Below are 21175 nucleotides of genomic sequence, written 5' to 3'. Positions count from 1 at the left end.
CATCACTTCGTGATTACTACATGGTGATCTGCTAGTATAGGGTCCACCACACTTACTTTGTAGACCCAACTATTTAGGTTTGTCACAATTGTGTCAAGACAAATGGCTCCTCTTGTTGGTAGAGAGTTTCCTACGAATAGCCCATAGCTCCTTACTAAGTTCATGAAAGCTCTTTCTTTATCATTACCTTCTCCAATATGAATGTTGAAGTCTCTACATAAAGCAATTTTCGTCCTTAAGTGCACTAGGTGACACAGACAGCTTTCCATCTGGTTGAGAAAATTTTCAAAATTTCAATCTGGGGAACGGTACACAGAAACAACATTTAAGTTGGCATCTGACAGTCCCAAAGCAACTAATTCTAGGTCTAGATTTACACAAAATTTACTTAAGTCAATTTTATTGGCACTGAGTTTACTATTTACATACACAGCCACACCACCATGGATAGTAGTTTCTCTACACCATGCATTCACCATTTCTAAATATCCAATGTTTCTGTAGTATTCTGTTTCTGGTTGGGCTAGCCAGTGTTCACATATACATAATACATCAGGTCTCACTTCATCAACAAACAGTGATAATGTACCTAGTTTTGTTCTGGGGCACTGTACATTTACACTTGCTATAACTAAGACAGCATTTTCTTTAATGATATTATTTCCTTTTTCACTGGAATGTTCTTGGTCTTGGGAGTTTATCACACTGGTGCACTGGGCATCCTCTGGAATGAAAAACGTTTTATCACAATGTTCTACCATATATTGTTGTCCATTATTTTACCTTTTAGGTAGAAATCAACACCAATTTCAAAGCCATTGTTTATTCCCCTTGTTTCCAGTTTTTCAACTGTAAAATTGTTGTGATTTGGGAAAGTATTCTGTAAGACGTTACAGTTTCAGCTGTGGTGCCACCTCTTAGTTTGATTAGGTGGAACCAGGGTTTTTTCTCGCCATACAGCATTCCTTTTTCATCGCCAATACCTATTATGGCTTTATTTCTGTTTTTAGTACTGGCATTCACAAACGTTTGTATATAGGGCCTCAAACACTGTTCACCAGATTTTCCATTTTGTAGCACAGTCGTGTAAGATGTTTTGTTTTCTTTTTCTGTTTCTTCAGTGGTCTTGGCCAGTTCATTTTCCTGTTTCGCTACTGTCGAATTTCTTCTGCCTCCTCGCTTGTTTTTCACTTCTTGCCAGTCTTTATGGATGCCTTCCGAAGAGTTTTCTTCCATCAGATTGTTTAAATCTGTATTTGGTTTGTTTTTAATGTGGGGTTGAGTTTCACTAACACACTCATTGCCACTCTAGCAATGCTTGGCTCTTCAACGTTATTTCTCGTTGGTAAATTACCACTTGATGAATTTTCAGGCTTTTTGCTGCTGTTGTGATTGGTGATTGTGGTAGGTGCTGCTTCTCTAACACACTCCAGACCTGTATTTGAAGTTTGCCTCATATCAGCGATGTTTACCTCTTTATTTCCGGCTATAATACATGAAATGTTGTTTTCTACATCTTCTGCACACTGTATTGCTGTGTTTCTCGATTATTGAGATGCTTCTTCACTTTGTGGTACCAATATTTCTAACTTAAGAGTTTGTGGGATTCACAGTGTCTAGTTTTTCTTTTATTTGTTTGTTATCACTGGTAAGTTTTTTCACAATTTGTGTAAGATTACTCACTGATGCAACTAGATCAACACTGCATTGCTGCTCAGAGTACAAGATTTGTTCATGTTTCGCTGTATTAATGTCTTCTGAGATTTCGTCAGCTAACCTCACTTCGCAGTTGTCACAAACGTATTTTAAGCGACCTTTTGAGCACTTTAGAATGCAATCTTCGTTGTTGGTGAGCCACACACATTCCGTGTAAAACGATTCTCCACACCACAGTACACACGAAACACTGAATTCCTTATTTTTAACTTTTTCCTCGCACTTAGCACAAAGCATGCTTTCACTGGACGCCGTCTATTCGATTCCATGTATTGTACATACCTATGAAGAGTAAGTGTCCCTCCTTTCATATACTTCTCTTTAGGTAGCAACGACAATACTACACCATAGTTGTTACTACGACTCAAACGTGCAGAAACATATACAAAAGAAGGCGAATACGTGTAATATTCAAGGTTCGCCGTTACCGCAAGTGGTAGACAAGCAGCGTCATCCCAAAATCATGTCACTGGGCAGGTTTAATGTCGACAACACGCGCAGTAGCATAGCCAAATGGGCTATGGCAGCAAGCTACACTTATTCCATAGATTTATATAACACAGTATATTCCACAGTCTAACATAACAATTATGTTAGAATGTGGTATATTCTATGAAAGACCATGTAGTTTGCTTGCCATCTTTGCTTTCATGTACACACCAAGGAAAGTTCTTTGATATTGCACAGATGTGCATCACGTCGGCAAGATATGTTGACGGAGGTGTTGTGATATTGGTTTGTTTGGAAAGAAGCATAAGAGTTTATATGGTACAGTGTTACCCTGTAAAGTTTGTGTAGTTTTACAGGTGATATCCGAAACAGATATCACACTATTTCATCGTTGCGTTTTTTTGTTTCGTTAGATGTGATTAAGATGCTGGAAATGCGCCGTGATTGGGAGTGAATTACTTCGGTGTTCATAGACATAATCGTATTTGTGTTGGATACATCCTGTAAATGAGAGATGAATGTGGGTGATGTGGATATGAATGGAGAAGCTGATGATAATGACACTGACAGCACAGACTGCATAACAAGTACTCCTATACATCATGATCGAAGTAAACACTGCATGGCCTCAGGCGGAGGTGCTCGTCCGAAGAACAGACATTTGGTTAATCATTTAGCAAATGGTATTTCCAGTCATGTAATTGATGGTGCTGTAGCTGTGAATAACAATTTACCTGTGGATGCTGTTAGTGAAGCAACAAGCAGCAAGACAGAAGTCAATTTGGGCGTTACCGTAAACAAGGTTCTCAATGGTTTGAACTCAAACCAACCAGAAAACTCATTACCTCTCTGCGTAGAATCATATTTGGGGACTGCCAACGTTAATAACTCTGTTTCATCGTGTTCGCGTCCACTCCAGAACGGGACGGGCAAAAATTCCATGCGCCATAGAGAAAGGAGCGGAGTTGTAAGTAAAAGGTGGAATGACGATGAAAGTTCTAGTGATACGGGAAATGAAGGTGAAGATGTGTTGTCTGCGGACGAGTGTTGTTTTTACACCTACAAGGGCGATCAGTTAGCAGATTTACCGAGCTCGTTCTTCAGGCTCGATGTCGTTGGTAACGGCGAACAATGTGTAGGAGAAAATTCCCCAAGAACCAGTGGAAACGGAGAAATTAATGAAAATGTTCATCCTCACAGTGGAAGCTCCTCACCAGATATGGATTTTTTGGAAATGGATTTTGATCCCGGACATTCTTGCGATCAGAACTCAGACGATGATTCTGATGTATGTGAGTTAAGGGAAGAAGAGTCTTGCCATGAAACTGCCACAACTGAAAGGGTATTTGAGGTAGCTTCTGACTTGGTGGAAGATGAGGTAGGAGACACTCAGGAACAATGTCCCTGTAATCATAGTGAATTAGTGCCATCTTCGGAAAATGGTGCAGTTGCACTAGTACCAACACCACTTACTCCTGAAGGAAATAATGTATCAGAATCTCACAATATAATTTCTCTCCCTCAAAAAATGCCAACGAATTTGCAATCATTGTTTCTTCCTCGCAGCCGTAGCAGTGAAGTTTTTCCAAGCACTAGTACTACTAGTGTTGTCTGTTGGCCGGCAAGAGACACTCGAGGTCATCATTGTAGTGGTGCAGATCTGTGTTCTCCGGGTGAAACCGATGTGTGTTGCAGTGACTGTCCAGTTGACCATGCAGGTTTGTGGAATGAATCCCACTCCAGGTTGCAGTGTGAGCAATTGCCAGATACCAGGAAGCATAGCCTCCATACTTCTCTTTATCACAGCATAATGGCGAAGAGGTTGCTTCTGAGTATTCACCCAGATGTTGAAGAAGGCAGTTCAGTAAGTATTTATTTTTGTTTCTTCAGATATGATGAATAATCCTGTAACACTTTTAATCATTAATCTCGCAGGCACACCTAGGCCAGTTCATTTAAGTTTTCTGTGTTTTATTGCCCTTTGAACAAAATAACATATACTAGGTAGTGTGGTCTGTGTTTCTTATTGATGAGATTTTTTTAAGTTGGTTGATTGTATGGGGGGGGGGGCAATTTGATTTATGATCCCTGTTTTATTTGTGGGACATATTAAATTTGATCTTTACAACGTCTTTATCCACTGATTTTTTTGTCAGTTGTGATGCTTTATTTCCAGTAGGTGTAACCACATAAGGAAGACCAACACAAATTCATCTTCATCAGAAAATATTTCAGATAGAAGATAACACACTGTTTTATCATTGCCTTTATTGATTTAATTTCCCAGTGTGGAGCATTGTTTGCAGTGTGATGTCCATATGTTTAAACTTTCGTCAACAGTACTAAACTTGTGAAGAGGGTGCCAAAAAGTTGTGTTCCTTCTTATCAGGATTTCATCATAACACAATGAAAATACGCAGTTCAGAAAATACATACACATAGAATATTTAAGTTTGCTTTCGTAAGGATTGGACATATGATTAAGCATGACCTTATAAAGGGGCCATCCTGGCATTTGCCTGAAGTGATTTAAAGTACAGTAATCCAATTCAGGACACCTGGAAAGAGCAAGCACCATCATCCTAAATATGAGGACAGTGTCTTAATAGCTGCACTGTCTTATTTGGTTGGTCCCTGTTGTACTATATTCTTTGATTTAGACAAAGGTTGCACCATATAATGTATGATATAATAACATAGTTTTGCACTACATCACTGCACACACTTAGGACACATACTGCTGTCTCTTGGACCACGAACATGTTGTTATGCCCCTTACACTCTCTCCAGTTTACTGAGAAAACTGACTCAGCATGTAAACTTGTAATTATGTTCGGTTTAACGGAAACGTCCGATTTCACCTGCCTGCTTTTACCAATGATGTCACCAATATCGTGGAAATGACCATTCACAAAAACTCCCATATCGTGAGTATGACGTCGGTATGTAAACATAACAACAAAACACAAAAATAGATCGAAAAACCATCAAACACATATTCCTCCAAAAATATAATGAAACTAACGGGACAAGCAGAGGAAATTGGGGGTTTTTTGGGTGGAGACAAACTAAAAATAAACACACGCTACTAAACCAAATGACAAAAACGATAAAATAAAATGACCACAACCTTCCCAAAATCAACTAAAAACAATATCCACTGGAATTGAACACTTCCCTTGACCTATATAGGTCAACAGAAACTACCGATACCAAATCATAAAACCCAAAACTACAACCACATCCACAGTCATCACTACCTCAAAAAACACAACAAAAACAACAAATTGGAATCTAACACTTCCCTTGACCTATATAGGTCAACAGCAACTACCGATACCACACTATAAATCTCAGAACTTTTACCACCACCACACTTAATCCTACAAAAAAAATCAAAATTGAAATTAAACATTTCCCGTGGCCTGTTATCCTTACAGCATCTCCACATATAGCCGTCCCTGGTCCGAATGCCGGAATTTTAGTAAGCATAATTTCTTCACGACACACAGAACAATTCATAACTTCAGCCAACAGGCCAAATAGCTGAAGAAATTTTATTAGAGGCAACGCACTGCCCCCCATCATAACCAACAACCGAAAACTGTTGACCTTGTCAGTCATATCCATACCTATCAAAGACATAAACAATGCAGTTTACCAAAATTCACACACGACGAACAGAAAAAAAACCCTACAATAATGTCGACGTAACAAAACCAAAATCGTTAAGTCACTGAAAAATATTCCGCTGAAAGCACAGTCACCACCGATTCCACACACGTGCAATGCTACCACGCAAATGAACCACATACGCCACATAACACGTTACCCATAAACACACCACCAGAGAGAATCACCGACTGCAACAGTACGCCACCTATAAACATGCCACACACGCAAACTTAACCAAAAAAATCACCTGACACACAACACATAGGCCTAAACCCACCACCAGAGAGCACCACCGATCACATCAAAACGACACCTACAAACACACCACTCTCACAAACTAAACTCCGCGCAGTCGTCATGTCACACTCCACAAAGTCGACGGGTGGAATCAGACGCTTCCATTGACCCTTATGTTCCGTGCACCTCTTCATGCCCACCCCGAAGTCCACCTGAAAAACTTGAGGGTCCATCCCCCCCTCCCCCCACATGATAAGTGAAATACTGAGCTCAGGTGAATTATAAGACATAACTGTCATGCGCAATAGGTCTTGGCTCTTGATTTTCTTGTAAAAGCATTCTGAGCATGTATTGTTATATGGCAGCTTGTTGCAGTTATCCCCTTTCATTACTAACCACTAGTCCGCAGCTCGTGGTCGAGCGGTAGCGTTCTCGCTTCCCGCGCCCGGGTTCCTGGGTTCGATTCCCGGCGGGGTCAGGGATTTTCTCTGCCTCGTGATGACTGGGTGTTGTGTGATGTCCTTAGGTTAGTTAGGTTTAGGTAGTTTTAAGTTCTAGGGGACTAATGACCATAGATGTTAAGTCCCATAGTGCTCAGAGCCATTTGAACCTTTTTGGAACTAACCGCTACTGTGAGTCCTGAAACTAATCTTTAAGTGTCTAGCATGAATTACGTATGAAGATTGTTTTAGCTACTATTGTCAACAGATGTTTTTAGTAACCTTTTTACCTCCATGGGCAGTTTACTATACATTCTTTTTCTCTGGTATAAAATGCTGTTTCGAGATTTTTTTGTTTTCATTGGTAAATGTTAAGCCCAAACTAGTTTTGAACATGGCTGCATAATCAGCAACAATTTACAAAGCAAAATTTAAGCAATAGCAGCCTTCGGTCACAAAAAAGAAGTGTTTTGACCTAGGTTTTGGCACTGCTGTGAGTGCCTTCATCAGAAGTAAAACACTCAATCTGGTGTGTCACATGTAAAACTAAAATATTAAGCAAGAAAGCTTTAGTCACAATTTTTTTTAAAAAAAGAATACATAGAAGGCAAGTCACTATGGGCTGCTCACATGTCTGATGCTATCGTAGCGAGACGTAGATTTTGTCCATGCTGCTGTGTTCTGCTGAAGAATTCCAAGAAAGGCAGTCAACGTCTTCATGTGCAAGTCTTTTTTTATTTTATTTATTTATTTTTATACTGTGTGACATTGTACTTGTGAAGCCTCAATACCAATCCTGCCAGTCAATCTGACAGACCTTGCAGGCTAGTCGGCCACCATAAAAAATGGTGGTCTACCACAAAATTGTGAATGATTTGCCAAATAAATAAGGCCGGAATTTGTTGGTGGATCAAGCAACACCAAGGCACTTCCTCTCGGTTCAGAGCAGTTCTCGGCCTTGGAGAATACTCTGGAAGTGTAAGCTGCTGCATTTTCAGTACCTTCCTGAATTTACACAAGAACAGCATCAGTCCCGTAACTGCTAGTGTTGGTGTGAAGTTCTAACTCAGCATTCTCAGCATACAATGCTAGGCACAGAGAAGATGTTACTACCACCTGAGGGACAAGGAAAGATTTTTCTTGTGTCTTGTTCCATGAAAATTTGATGTCTACCAGCAGCAGTTCTTGCAAGGGACGTGCTTTGGTACAAAAGTCCTTTATGAATAGCCAGTGGTACCAACACACTCTGAGAAAACTTCTCACTTTACAAGTCTGCCGAGGAGTTGGAAAATCTGCGACTGCTGTAAAACATCTATGGTCATTAGTCCCCTAGAACTTAAAACTACCTAAACCTAACTAACCTAAGGACATCACACAACACCCAGTCATCATGAGGCAGAGAAAATCCTTGACCCCGCCGGGAATCGAACCCAGGAACCCGGGCGCGGGAAGCGAGAACGCTACCGCACGACCACGAGCTGCGGGCTAGTGGTTAGTAATGAAAGGGGATAACTGCAACAAGCTGCCATATAACAATACATGCTCAGAATGCTTTTACAGAGAAAGTCTCTGGAGTGGGAAGGATTCATTAGGTGCTAAAAGATTTTTATTTCTTGGGCAATGAAGAGGATTTGGGTGGATTCAGGCGGAGTCCTGTAGACTGAACAAAGTTGTTAGACAGCGTAGATATTCCTCAAATGTCTACTGAAAATTGTCAATACCATCCAGATAGCAAAAAACATCCATTTAAGATGTAGAAACAGATTATCTGTCATACAGTCGAAGATGGGAGGAGCATTAATTGTCAAAATGGCTTAACTTGGAACTCAATGAGACCATCAGGAATAATGTATTGATGACACCCTAGACTGCTTAAAAGGAGCAAGATTTTTCTCAACTGTGGACATACAGACAGGCAAGTGGTAATCTGAGGTCAATGAGGGCAGCCTTTTCTTGGTCAGCCTCATTGACCTCAGATTACCACTTGCCTGTCTGTATGTTCACAGTTGAGAAAAATCTTGCTCCTTTTAAGCAGTCTAAGGTTTCATCAATACACGGCAATGGGTAGATATCATTATTCATAATTTTGTTGAGTTGTCAGTAATTGATGCAGGAATTCCAAGTACCATCCTTCTTCTTCACAAGGACGAAGTACTCTCGGAAGGTTCAGTGACGTCCTCCTGCACCACATTGTCTACTTCCTGCTGAATTATGCATCGTTCAGCTGCTGACACCCTGTTTGAACACTGGCTAACTGATAGGTGATCCTAAGTGTTGATCAGTATTTAACCATTGGCCTCTTGGTCTGTCTTTTGTCCACTTCGACTTTCTACAGTATCTGGAAATTGGCACAGAACAGCTAATATTCACTGACATTGTTCCTTGGTCAGGCCGTATTCTGTAGACAGTTCGGTCAGGCCATATTCTGTAGACAGTTCAATAGCTCCACTGTTTTTCTGTAGGGGTAGCAGAGCACGATTCTTCATTGATGGCACGGAGTTGCCCACCACGGACTGATTTGGCTGTTCTTATGCGCATGCCTTTAGGGCTGAGTTGTGTCTGCTCATTACAGTTAGTGATCCAAAGTTTTCCTTGATCACTTGTGATGTTAATGATCATCACTGGTATGTAGATTTCTTTTTGAATCTGAGTAATTTTTGCACTCGGCAAAAGATTCACAGTTTAACTGTAGATCTATATTGACTATTGGAACTTGTATCACTGATGACATTGAGATAACAAAGTCTTGAATGATCCACAACTCCCCAAAGCAATCTTTGTTGTGTGCGCTTGTTGGAATAACATCGTCAATCTTGAGTCTGATTTTCCACAGTGTATGGACTGCTTGTAATGCTTGCAAGAAGGCCCATAACAATATTATGAATACATACAGCTAAAACAATGAATTCGAAGAGCTGCGTTTTGTCATTGGTAGTTATTCTTGCAGTACATGTTCCTGTTGGCTGGATGTAATTTTCTTTGTGCGACTTTCGGCACAATCCCTTTTGTATCTCAAAACAAAGTCTTCTTTAGCTGGTGTCTATAAGTATTTGACATTACAGAAAGAGAAGCCCCTAAACTGACCAACACCCAGACAGGTTGGTCATCAATGATATTTCCTGACATCTTGGTGACTGTCATCCATGGAGGATTTTTGTCTGTGGTGAGCTCATGTCCATAGATGGTCAGCTGACATAGTTTTTCTGATTTCATTAGTTAAGTGAGTGGAAGCTACCTCCACACAGCAATAGGGAACAGTTGGGGAATGACCTCATCCAAAGTACAGCAATGAGTTTCGCCCCACAGGTCAATGATGATCATCTGCAGTTTTCTGGTGTGAATAGAACTGTTGTGGTGGGGTGATAGTCAATCAGTCAGTCATCTTCTTGCCCTGCAGTAGCATAGGTGTTCAGGGTGTCTACAGAGAAAAAATACTAGTGTGTTATCCTCTGTCCTCCCAACTGTGTGTTCTACTACAGGGTATCGTGAAGGAGTTGGTTGCACCTCTGTTGGTAAAAAGCAGAGTTGTCGTTTGATGGCTACAGCATAATTCGAGATGACTGGGTCTGTTCTTTGTGATGCATTTGACTGTTGGCCGAGATTAGTGCTAAAGCTTTATACACCTCTTAACATTTTCTATTACCTCCTAATGTATGGGCTCAATGTTCGGGTCATGGTGGTCTTCCACACCTTATATAGTAACCTCGTTTGGGTGTCTGTCTTACTTCTTTCATCCAAACCTTTTATGTTGCATTTCATTGATGCCCAGACACCATGAAACGAATTCCTCAGTAGTTGTGACATCCTTTGTCAGAAGAGCTTGGTACATGTTTTCTGTGACTCCTTCCATCAAGTGTGAGATTTGGTCAGCTTCTGTCACATTTGGGTTAACTGTGTGATGTAGCACCAAAATATTCTGTATGTAAAACTGTGTCATTTCCCCATGATGTTGGGTAGCACCAAAATATCTGTAGGTAAAATTGTGTCATTTCCCATGATGTTGGGGCCTTTTTCGCAATTGTACTTCCACTAAGCAGACTTTCACCAATCAGCTTCACTTTATCGCAGGTAATGAGCTTCTCTTCTTTTTTCAAAAGAGCTGTACCATTGAAGTAAAAGTACGTATTTACCAACCACATCATGTCATCCCATCTATTATATTTGGCATGTCAGTAGAATCATTTCAGCCATTTTGTCAGGTTCTAATCAGTGTCTGTGGGAAATACTGATGGATCCCTGATATGCTGCTGACCTATTACTGTTCTAGAATCCATCGGTCTGGGAAGTATGTTGTTGTTGTTGTTGTTGTTGTTGTTGTGGTCTTCAGTCCTGAGACTGGTTTGATGCAGCTCTCCATGCTACTCTATCCTGTGCAAGCTTTTTCATCTCCCAGTACCTACTGCAACCTACATCCTTCTGAATCTGCTTAGTGTATTCATCTCTTGGTCTCCCTCTATGATTTTTACCCTCCACGCTGCCCTCCAATACTAAATTGGTGATCCCTTGATGCCTCAGAACATGTCCTACCAACCGATCCCTTCTTCTGGTCAAGTTGTGCCACAAACTTCTCTTCTCCCCAATCCTATTCAATACTTCCTCTGGGAAGTATATAGCTTTAAAATGACTTACTAGTCGTATTCCAGTTGCTGTCTTTGCAGGCAACAGCTGTTATGTCGCATAATTGGAGCCATAGTGATGTAGAACTTTTGAGGATACCTGGCATCTCCACCAAACAGTGTCACATAATAACCACAGTTGAGTCCGAATTTGAAAGCAGATTCATTAGTGAAGTACAATACTTAGTATTGAAAGCCACATTTATATTTGACAACAATAATATAAGAATACAAAGCTTTCCCAGCGAATGGAAAAAGGTGCAGGCCATTCCCATTTTCAGGAAGGGCCATAGGACAGACAGACAATACTGTAGTCATGAATCTAACATTTGGCTGTTGTAGAATTTTGGAGCATGTTTTTATGCAAAATTTTTGGAATCTGGAAACCTCTTCTGTAAAAATTAGCTTGGGTTCAAAAAGCAATGATCGTTTGAAATCCAGCTCACTCCGTTTATCTACAAGACCCAGAAAGCAGTAGATACTGGTGCCCAGGATGAGGCAATGTTTCTTGACTTTTGAAAGGACATGATACAGTTCCACACTGCCACCTAATGAACAAAATACTAGCATACAGAATATCAGACCAGATGTGTGACTCGATTGCAGAGTTGCTAGCAAACAGAACACAGCATGTCATCCTCACTGGAGAGAAATCTTCAGACATTGTAGTAACCTGTGGCATACCCCAAGGGACTGTTATTGGACCATTATCTTTCACATTAAGTATAACTGAACTCATGGATAGCAGCAGAAGTACCATGATACTTTTAGCGGACGATGCTATTGTAGAAAGAGAAGTTGCCACACTAGAAAATTGTAGCGAAATGCTGGAAGGTCAGCAGAAGTTCGACATACGATGCAAGGTTTGACAGTTGTCCTCAGCATAAGCAAATGTAATGTATTGTGCCTAAATAGGTAGAAATACTCATTATTGTATGATTACATGATTGCAGAACTATCACTGGAAGCAATTGTGTCCGTAAAATACCTAGGAGTATGCATATGTAGCCTTTTAAAGTGGAACTATCACATAAAACTAATCACAAGTGAAGCAAATTCCAGATTAAGATTCATTGGAAGAATCACAGGAAATTTAGTACACTCGCAAAGGAGATAACTTTGAAAATAAAAGTAAAAAGAAACCCTCATTTGACCAATACTAGAATACTGCTCACTAGTATGGGGTCCGTACCAGGTAAGATTGATAGAGGGAATAGGGAAGATCTAAAGCTGAGCAGCAAGTTTTGTTACTGACATGTTCAGTAAGTGTGAAAACTTCACAGATTTGCCAGCCATCTCTAGTGGTAGGCACGATCTGTGTCATGGTGTAGTTTACTGTTAAAGTTCTGAGAGTGTATGTTCCTAGACGAGTCAACCAACATATTTCTTTCTCGTATGTATATTTTGCAAAAAGACTATGAAGGTAAAATTTTTAGTCCGCTCGATAGCTTACTAGCGATTGTTGTTCCCCTGAACCATTCGAAACAGGAACAGGAGAAAGAGGGGCAGTGGCAGTAGTACACAAAGTACCCATTGCCACGCACTGTAAGGTGGCTAGTGTACTATAGTTGTAGATACAGGCAGATAGAACAGACCTGCAGTGCTGGATGGGAGACTGCTGCTATTTATACAAACGTCAAATATTCCGAAATGTATAAACATTAAAAACATAAGAAATTTCGAGAACCTCCCAGAAATGACAAATACTAAATAACAAATCATTGCTAGTGGTAGGATTTAAACCGGAACCCTGCACCCCAGCAGTGCTAACTTCTATGCCGCTTTGGATGCAGCATAGCTCACAGCAATATTGCCAAAATGAGATCTGTTCACCTTTCCTGCTGATGCAAATTGATTAACAAATGAGCTACCTTCAGTTATTTACTGAACCCTGTGTGCAGCACTATCTGCAAAGTTGTTCCTTTTGTGTGTGTATCTGGTAGTTCTGGCATTCACTTTGATGGTGACCTGTTCTCCTACAGTGGCTTGGTTGGGCCTCACAAACCTCACACCACTGGTATTATTTGTCTTAATTATTGCAGATTTTTGTCCAGTTATGATTTACTATTGCTGCATTCACATGTGAACACTTCACAATAGGTTTGTTGATAAAATATCAATACATCAATATTTTTCAAGTAATATCGATATATATTGGTGATAGTTTTCCCCCCAATATATCTATATCAAAATGGCAGAATCAAGTGCTGCTATTTTTATTCTATATTATATTTTTTCGCAACTTTTGGTAAATATATGAAATTGTTCTTTTGAAGTTGTATTAGAACATAATTTTGCTTTCACTGTGTGAAGGAGTCTTACTACTTTTTGAGCTTTCGTTGTGTCCAATTTTTCTCTTTGATTGTATGAAGCAAGTATGTGTGGCACAAAAGGTGATGTCCAATTGTACTGGGGGGGGAAATGGAATAACAAAATTGCCGATACGAAGAAATAGCACACCAGCTGTGTTAAAAAACAATTTTTAATGCGACTAGTGTGCTATTTCTTCACATCAGTGTTCTTCAAAAGCAGCTGCTTAAAATGATGAACAAAAATCCAAATGAAACGACTGGTCTTTGCGATGGGCAGAGGCGTGTGAGGGGAAATGCTGATGCAGTTAGCGGTTGGCGCTACCAACAGAAACTGCAACACTTAGCTTCACCATACAATTGTGACACTACAATTGCTAGGTCACTGGTGTTGGCAAAAATGAAAAAACAGGAAAGTTGACATGAAGTGTTCCCAACAAATCTGACGTCTGATGAAGCTAAACAACAGATCCATTGGACACATATTATTGTGCCATTTGCTTGCAGTTACCATTGTTAGCAAAGTCTTCATTGCCAAGGGTGAACATGCATCATTTTCCTTCCAATTCTTGCTCTAAAGGTATAGGGCAATTCCATAGTTACGGGTGTTACATGTACACACCTTAAAATCAGGAAAAATAATGTAAGGAATAATATTTATTGAATTTAATATTGAAAACTTTTAAGGCTTACATTATATTTCATGTGACAAATGTTGATACTGGAATTGTTTTATTATTATCCTGGTTATTAATCAAAAAAGTAGTGTTACTAAAAGTAGACCTGGCCCCTGTTATGAGTTAGGGAATTCTCTAATTTCTGCAAACTTGATGAAGTTTTTATTCTTGTAAAACAACTATTAAGAGGTATTGCCCCAAATTTTATTTTGAAATATAAATTTTTATTTTTTTGGACGTCTTAACTCGGTATATATATATTTTTTTCTGTTACGGGTGTTACATTAAATGTTACGGGTGTTACATAGATGCATCAGATTTGGTTCTTGAAGGATTAAATCTACCTCTTACAATTGCATCAAAATAAAAGAAGTACTGTAGTTTATTTGGAATAAAAGTATGTACTTAAGAAAATATATTTGAAGGGTAAAGCTATTTATCACACAAAAAATTTTGTTACAATTTTATAGTACAACTAGGCCAAGATATCATTACTTACATTTACCTAATTTTGTAGGCCTAATAAATTTATGACAAAAATGTTTTCTTATTATTGATAGGTTTAAAAACTTCATTTAATAATCTTTTTCAGCAACATCCAACTCAAAATTGAACTCATAGTACGAACGGTTACCGTGTTGTTTGATTTCTGGTGTTACCTTAGATAGTACTTGACTGAATTTCACAAAACAAACGTCAGTTTCATCTAGTTTAAAAAGTGTTTTACTTTTTCCTACTGACTTCAGAAACATTATTTTCACATCCTCCTCTTCATCAACTTCACTCTGGCAGATTCCCAAGTAACAGTATTGAATTTTGGATAGGGTTGGCTTCTTTTTATCACTTGCAATGTCAACCAAGACAAATAACCCAAATTTTAAATCAGACTTTTCAGTTTTATTAGTTAGGCTTAACTCACAAGCACTTCTAATATTGTCTTGTGATTCAGATAGTGAAGCAGTCTCCTGATCATAATCATCAGAACTGCACACTTCATAGAAGTTTATGCATCTTTTTGCATGTAATGTTTTAACTTTGGTGTCCTCAGAAATAAATACTGACACCCTTGTCATTAATGACTCTGCTGTTTTTGAAACCAGCAAATCAGTTGTATTATAAGGCCAAATGTGATGTCACCCCTGGATTTCAGGAATCGCTTGTAAATTTTTCCACCTTTCATCCAAAATAGGAATGTTATGCTCCTATCTTATCAACCCATACTACCTTAAATTTAGAAAAATTCTTCAGAGTGTAGTCATAAAACTCAATTGTGTTGTTAATAATAATTTTCCTAGATCTAACAGCATGTCCACATGCTCCTCTTCAGTGCACCTCCAATGCCATCCATGGCTCCTTTACCATGTGAACTGGCAAAAAAATTCCACTCAACTGTCAATCCAAAGTCTCTTTCAAAATAACGTAGATTGGACAAAGTATATTTATTTTTGAACTGCCCAGCACAGTACATTGTTAAACATAGGCTCTTATGAATGACTAGAATTTGCCTCAATAAGCAGTTTACTGGGCCTATATAAAATTTAAAACTGAGGTTATAAATATTGTTGTTCTTGGAAAAGTTAGAATGGAAAACATAAACTATATGTAAAGAATTTTGGGCTTAATTAACTTTTTAGGAGAACATCAGTTGAGTCAGGTTAATGCTCTAATTAACTTTTATAATGAAGGTGTAGTGCTTAAAAAATGTATGCAGAGGAATAAAAATTTTAGTTTTCATGCTTAAAACTGTTTTCATATGTAATAAACATAGTTAAAAACTTTTTTCATTCATAATAATACCCTTTGGTTATAATTTAAATGTAGCGTCTAGGCCTACTGAAGATGAAGGTGGCATTAAACCTTCCAATTCAAGTTATGGGTGTTACGCATGTGTTAAGTAACACCAGAAACGAAAATTAGTAACACCCGTAACAGCTCTAAGAGTGTTAAATAAGATTTCAAAATGTCATGTAATGGTATGATATTGTAAAACATGTGCATAACCTCACTTTTACAGAAAGGTATTGTACAGAACAAATTTACTAGATTACAAATTAAACTTTTGTATCTTTTTTGTTACGATTGTTACAAGCTGCATATATATTATAAAACTAACAAAATAAAGAAATGCAACTAGCTTACTTCAACAAAACGAATTATTATGAGCTATAACAATGTTGACTTCAATATTCTTTGCAACAATAGAACAATCAGCCATAGATAACACAACTAATACTCATCTGGAAATAGCATAAAACATACCTCTCTGTGGTGCCATAGAGTAGTGCACTTTAAACACTTAGTGAAGGTAGAAATTTATTTTTTTCATATTCATGATTATTTTGAAATGAACAAATGTACTTTTAACTTGGCATTTTTAAGGTTATATTTGTGATATTGTCATTTTAATTTTTTTGTCACAAAGTCTCTTTAACATGGAATGACCCTGTAGGCAGGCTACTAGCTAGGTGATGTACAGAGTGTCTAATAATAAATCAACACTTAAATATATAGCTCTAAAATAGGCAGTATATTTACAATGTGCAGACAATATTTTTATAGGCTGGTACATTGATATTTTTCTGTTAAAATATCAATACTTTTTCTCAATATATCAAGAGCAGATAATGATATTTTTTATATGTATCGATGTAACTTGTTCCATATATTTTAAAAATATCAACAGTCCTACTTCACAAAGCACACTGGTTGTGAAGTACCCTGAGATTTGACTCAGTTTTTTGCAGTCATCATTCAAGCCTCTTGAATAAATCACCTTTCCTAATCAGTGGCAGCTCTAAGTAATGTGTAATGCTAGTATATATTGTGTACAGTACATACAGACTATATCAGCCCATGAAGTCACCTGAATGTAATGGACAATGTGCACGTGACTTCTGATGTGAAGGAAGGCAAGTTAATCAGATTTACTGTCTCAACAACAGCTAGTTCAGCTGGGAAAAGTCGAGGAAAGGAATTCTAGTTAATGTTATTGTTACACAGGTCTCTACAGCATCTTTGAGAGTAGAGTCCCAGTGCAAAAATTTTGTTTCAGAATTATATTTATTCATGAGGCTGATTTTTTTTTCAAAAGGACCACTTGGATACCAAGCTGAAACCTATGAACCATTTGTTCCAGAGATCATCTTCCTTTCTGCAGATGTACATCTATGAAAATATGGTGGATGACTGCTGTGGTTTATTTTCTGATCAACCATGAGGATAGGAGAGATGCTGAGCCCAGTGAAAGACAGTTTTCCCCCTCGATGTTCTTGAAATATTTAACATCCTTTATCAGTGCAGAAGCAACTATATTGGTCAGTCCATCCATTCAGATTTTGAACATTGTGCAGAACACAAACATCACATTAAATACCATGATTTGGACGAATCAGCAACTGCTGAGCACATTGTAATTTGAAGGCATCAAATTATGTTTGATGAAACAAAAGCAGCCTTGTTCCACAACAGTGGCTCTCAGGGATGTATGAAAGCAAATTCTTGACATTGAGAAGCTACAGAGAAATTTGCCAAATTGTTTACATTCCAACAAGAACATTATATTGGCCTCATCATGACAGGATGACATAGCTTGAACAATCACATGCTGATTTTTCAATGTAGAAGGCCATTATAACAGCAGTAATGACTGTCAGTAATTTCTGCAAAGACTTTGGAGTCTATCACTGAAACTTCAAAATTTTACTGTAGGTTCATGTGATAAGAAGACTGAGAAAAAAAATTATTCAGGAACATGAAAAATTTTGTTGGAGAATATGTAGGTTCAGACAAACCTGATGAAATTAATAGAAAAATGACTACTTTGAAGAAAGCTGGTGCTTCTTCAGTTAAAATAAAGAGATACCATTTATATACTACTGCTTGCATAACATTTACAAGACCGTATTGAAAATTGTCACAAAAGAACAATTTTTTATGTGCTGTAGAAATGTAGGATTAATTACATTGAATATTGTTATTTGTCAGCCACTAACAAGTTATTTTAATCCTTGTGTCTAAATAATGAGATAAATTGTATTCTTAACTTCTTTGACTTTATAGGGATTCAGATTTTATTGCTTATTTCTGCAGGAATTTTGTTAAACACCATCACACCAGAATGCTCTGAACTCTTAGACAAGCAGACATTCGACATGGAAATTATTTTTGTGTCATATGTTGAGATAGTGTTGTTGCAGTTCATTTTAAACTTATTTTTATTGTTTATCTTAAATGTCATTAATCGTGTGGTGCACTTGTCCATTGCAGTGCACATGTCCACTGCAGTGGACAGCTGTTAACGATGCTTCTTTGGCGTTCTCAATCAGTCCTGAGGCTGCAAATGTGCACAGTTCACTCAGTGGACACTCTCTACTGGTGCTGTACCCTGCCAGCATTTGCAGCCTCAGGACTTATTGAAAACGCCAAAGAAGTGATCATTAACAGCTGTCCATTGCAGTAAACAAATGCACCACTTTGTTGAGGTGGAAATGTACTGGGAACTGATTTTAGAAAAACAAACATTTGGAGAGCCCCTCTTCCTCTTCCAGTTGTGATGAAGTGATCTGCTCTGCCAGAATTCTTTCTGAAAAATACTTAATACTTAATTTACTGCAGCCGCATTAACCTAGAGGATTTAATAACATAAGAAAAAAGGAACTGAATCTGTGCAAAAGGAGTTATATCCTTGCCTTCAAGTAAACACTGTGAAAAATACTTTGTATGTTGTGTGACAGTTATTCGTTTAAATTTCCATAATTTGCTTCTTTGCGAGGTCACAAATTAAACCCCTGGCTATGAATGAGTTATTTATCTGCTCGGAGGTCATCTGGGTTGGTCTGACCTGGTATGGTTGATTTTTGGCCTTTAAGTAGTATTCTTGCGTTATCAGAATTTTTTAATATCTCATTGAACTATTTTGAATATCATTTATGTAGTTAAGAATAGAAAGGACACTATAATCGTGACACGTCATGCCATATTCCCTGGTTCTGAGTTTGTTTTTATTCCTGTGATGTATAAGGGGTAACAAAAAACTTTCCCTTGGAGGGTGTTGCTGCAGCGTATATGCAACGTTGTGGGATTCTATTCTTGGTTGCTGAAGGGCAAACATCGGTAGACATACATTGGAGAATGCGGGTCGCAATTTGACGTAAGACGCCAGTTGAACTGGGAGGCCAGCCTCAGCCATTACACTTGAGCAACTGCTCTGTAGTCTGATCTCTCTCTGTGCCATTATGGTGCCTTTAGTCCCTTAATAAAGGCCTTGAAGGGCTGGATGAGGATATGCAGCAGATAGTTACTGACTTCTTCATGCAACAGATCACAGTGTTTTTTTCAAACAGGTACACTACTGGACATTAAAATTGCTACACCACAAAGATGACGTGCTACAGATGTGAAATTTAACCGACAGGAAGAAGATGCTGTGATATGCAAATGATAAGCTTTTCAGAGCATTCACACAAGGTTGGCGCCAGTGGCGACATCTACAATGTGCTGACATGAGAAAAGTTTCCAACCGATTTCTCATACACAAACAGCAGTTGACCAGCGTTGTCTGGTAAAACCTTGTTGTGATGCCTCGTGTAAGGAGGAGAAATGCGTACCACCACATTTCCGACTTTGATACAGGTCGGATTGTAGCCTATTGCGATTGCGGTTTATCATATCGCGACATTGCTGTTCGCGTTGGTCGAGATCCAATGACTGTTAGCAGAATATGGAATCGGTGGGTTCAGGAGGGTAATACGGAACGCCGTGCTGGATCCCAACGCCCTCGTATCACTAGCAGTCGAGATGACAGGCATCTTATCCGCATGGCTGTAACGGATCGTGCAGCCACGTCTCGATCCGTGAGTCAACAGATGAGGACGTTTGCAAGACAACAACCATCTGCACGAACAGTTCGACGACGTTTGCAGCAGCATGGACTATCAGCTCGGAGACCATAGCTGCAGTTACCCTTGACACTGCATCACAGACAGGAGCGCCTGCTATGGTGTACTCAACGACGAACCTGGGTGCACGAATGGTAAAACGTCATTTTTTCGGATGAATCCACGCTCTGTTTACAGCATCATGATGTTCGCATCCGTGTTTGGCAACATCGCGGTGAACGCACATTGGAGGCATGTATTCGTCATCGCCATACTGGCGTATCACCCGGTGTGATGGTATGGGGTGCCATTGGTTACACGTCTCGGGTTTTGGGTTGTTTGGGGGAAGAGACCAAACAGCGAGGTCATCGGTCTCATCGGATTAGGGAAGGACGGGGAAGGAAGTCGGCCATGCCCTTTCAAAGGAACCATCCAGGAATTTTCCTGGAGTGATTTAGGGAAATCACGGAAAACCTAAATCAGGATGGCCGGACGCGGGATTGAACCGTCGCCCTCCCAAATTACACGTGTCGGTCACCTCTTGTTCGCATTGACGGCACTTTGGACAGTGGACGTTACATTTTAGATGTGTTATGACCCGGGGCTCTACCCCTCATTCGATCCCTGCGAAACCCTACATTTCAGCAGGATAATGCACGACCACATGTTGCAGGCCCCGTATGGGCCTTTCTGGATACAGAAACTGTTAGAGTGCTGCCCTGGCCAGCACATTCTCCAGATCTCTCACCAACTGAAAACGTCTGGCCAATGGTGGCTCGTCACAATCCTCCAGTGACTACTCATGATGAACTGTGGTATCGTGTTGAAGCTGCATGGGCAGCTGTACCTGTAGGCGCCATCCAAGCTCTGTTTAACTCAATGCCCAGGTGTATCGAGGCCGTTATTATGGCCAGAGGTGGTATTTCTGGGTACTGATTTTTCAGGATCTATCCACCCAAATTGCGTGAAAATGTAATCACATGTCAGTTCTAGTATAATATATTTGTCCAATGAATACCCGTTTATCATCTGCATTTCTTCTTGATGTAGCAGTTTTAATGGGCAGTAGCGTATGTCAAGTTCATTACGACGTGACCATAATCTCCTTAATGTTCATACTTACTGTGGTATTTACGTGGAAGTACATCTACATCTGTTTCTACATAGGTACTCCGCAAG

General features: G+C 39.2%; 1 protein-coding gene across 1 annotated transcript in view; it reads left to right on the top strand.

The window, feature by feature from the left end:
- The first annotated feature begins 2419 nt into the window (after positions 1 to 2419).
- Positions 2420 to 21175, top strand: part of LOC124615883 — an 80265-nt gene continuing 61509 nt past the window's right edge. The window contains exon 1 of the mRNA XM_047144050.1: positions 2420 to 4030. Coding sequence (XP_047000006.1) covers positions 2681 to 4030 — 1350 coding nt within the window. The 5' untranslated portion in view covers positions 2420 to 2680. The remainder of the gene's footprint in view (positions 4031 to 21175) is intronic.

Source organism: Schistocerca americana, chromosome 5 (genome assembly GCF_021461395.2).
Source record: "Schistocerca americana isolate TAMUIC-IGC-003095 chromosome 5, iqSchAmer2.1, whole genome shotgun sequence".
Taxonomy (NCBI): domain Eukaryota; kingdom Metazoa; phylum Arthropoda; class Insecta; order Orthoptera; family Acrididae; genus Schistocerca; species Schistocerca americana.
The sequence above is the reverse complement of the archived record's forward strand: the minus strand, read 5'-3'. Positions and strand labels throughout refer to the sequence as shown.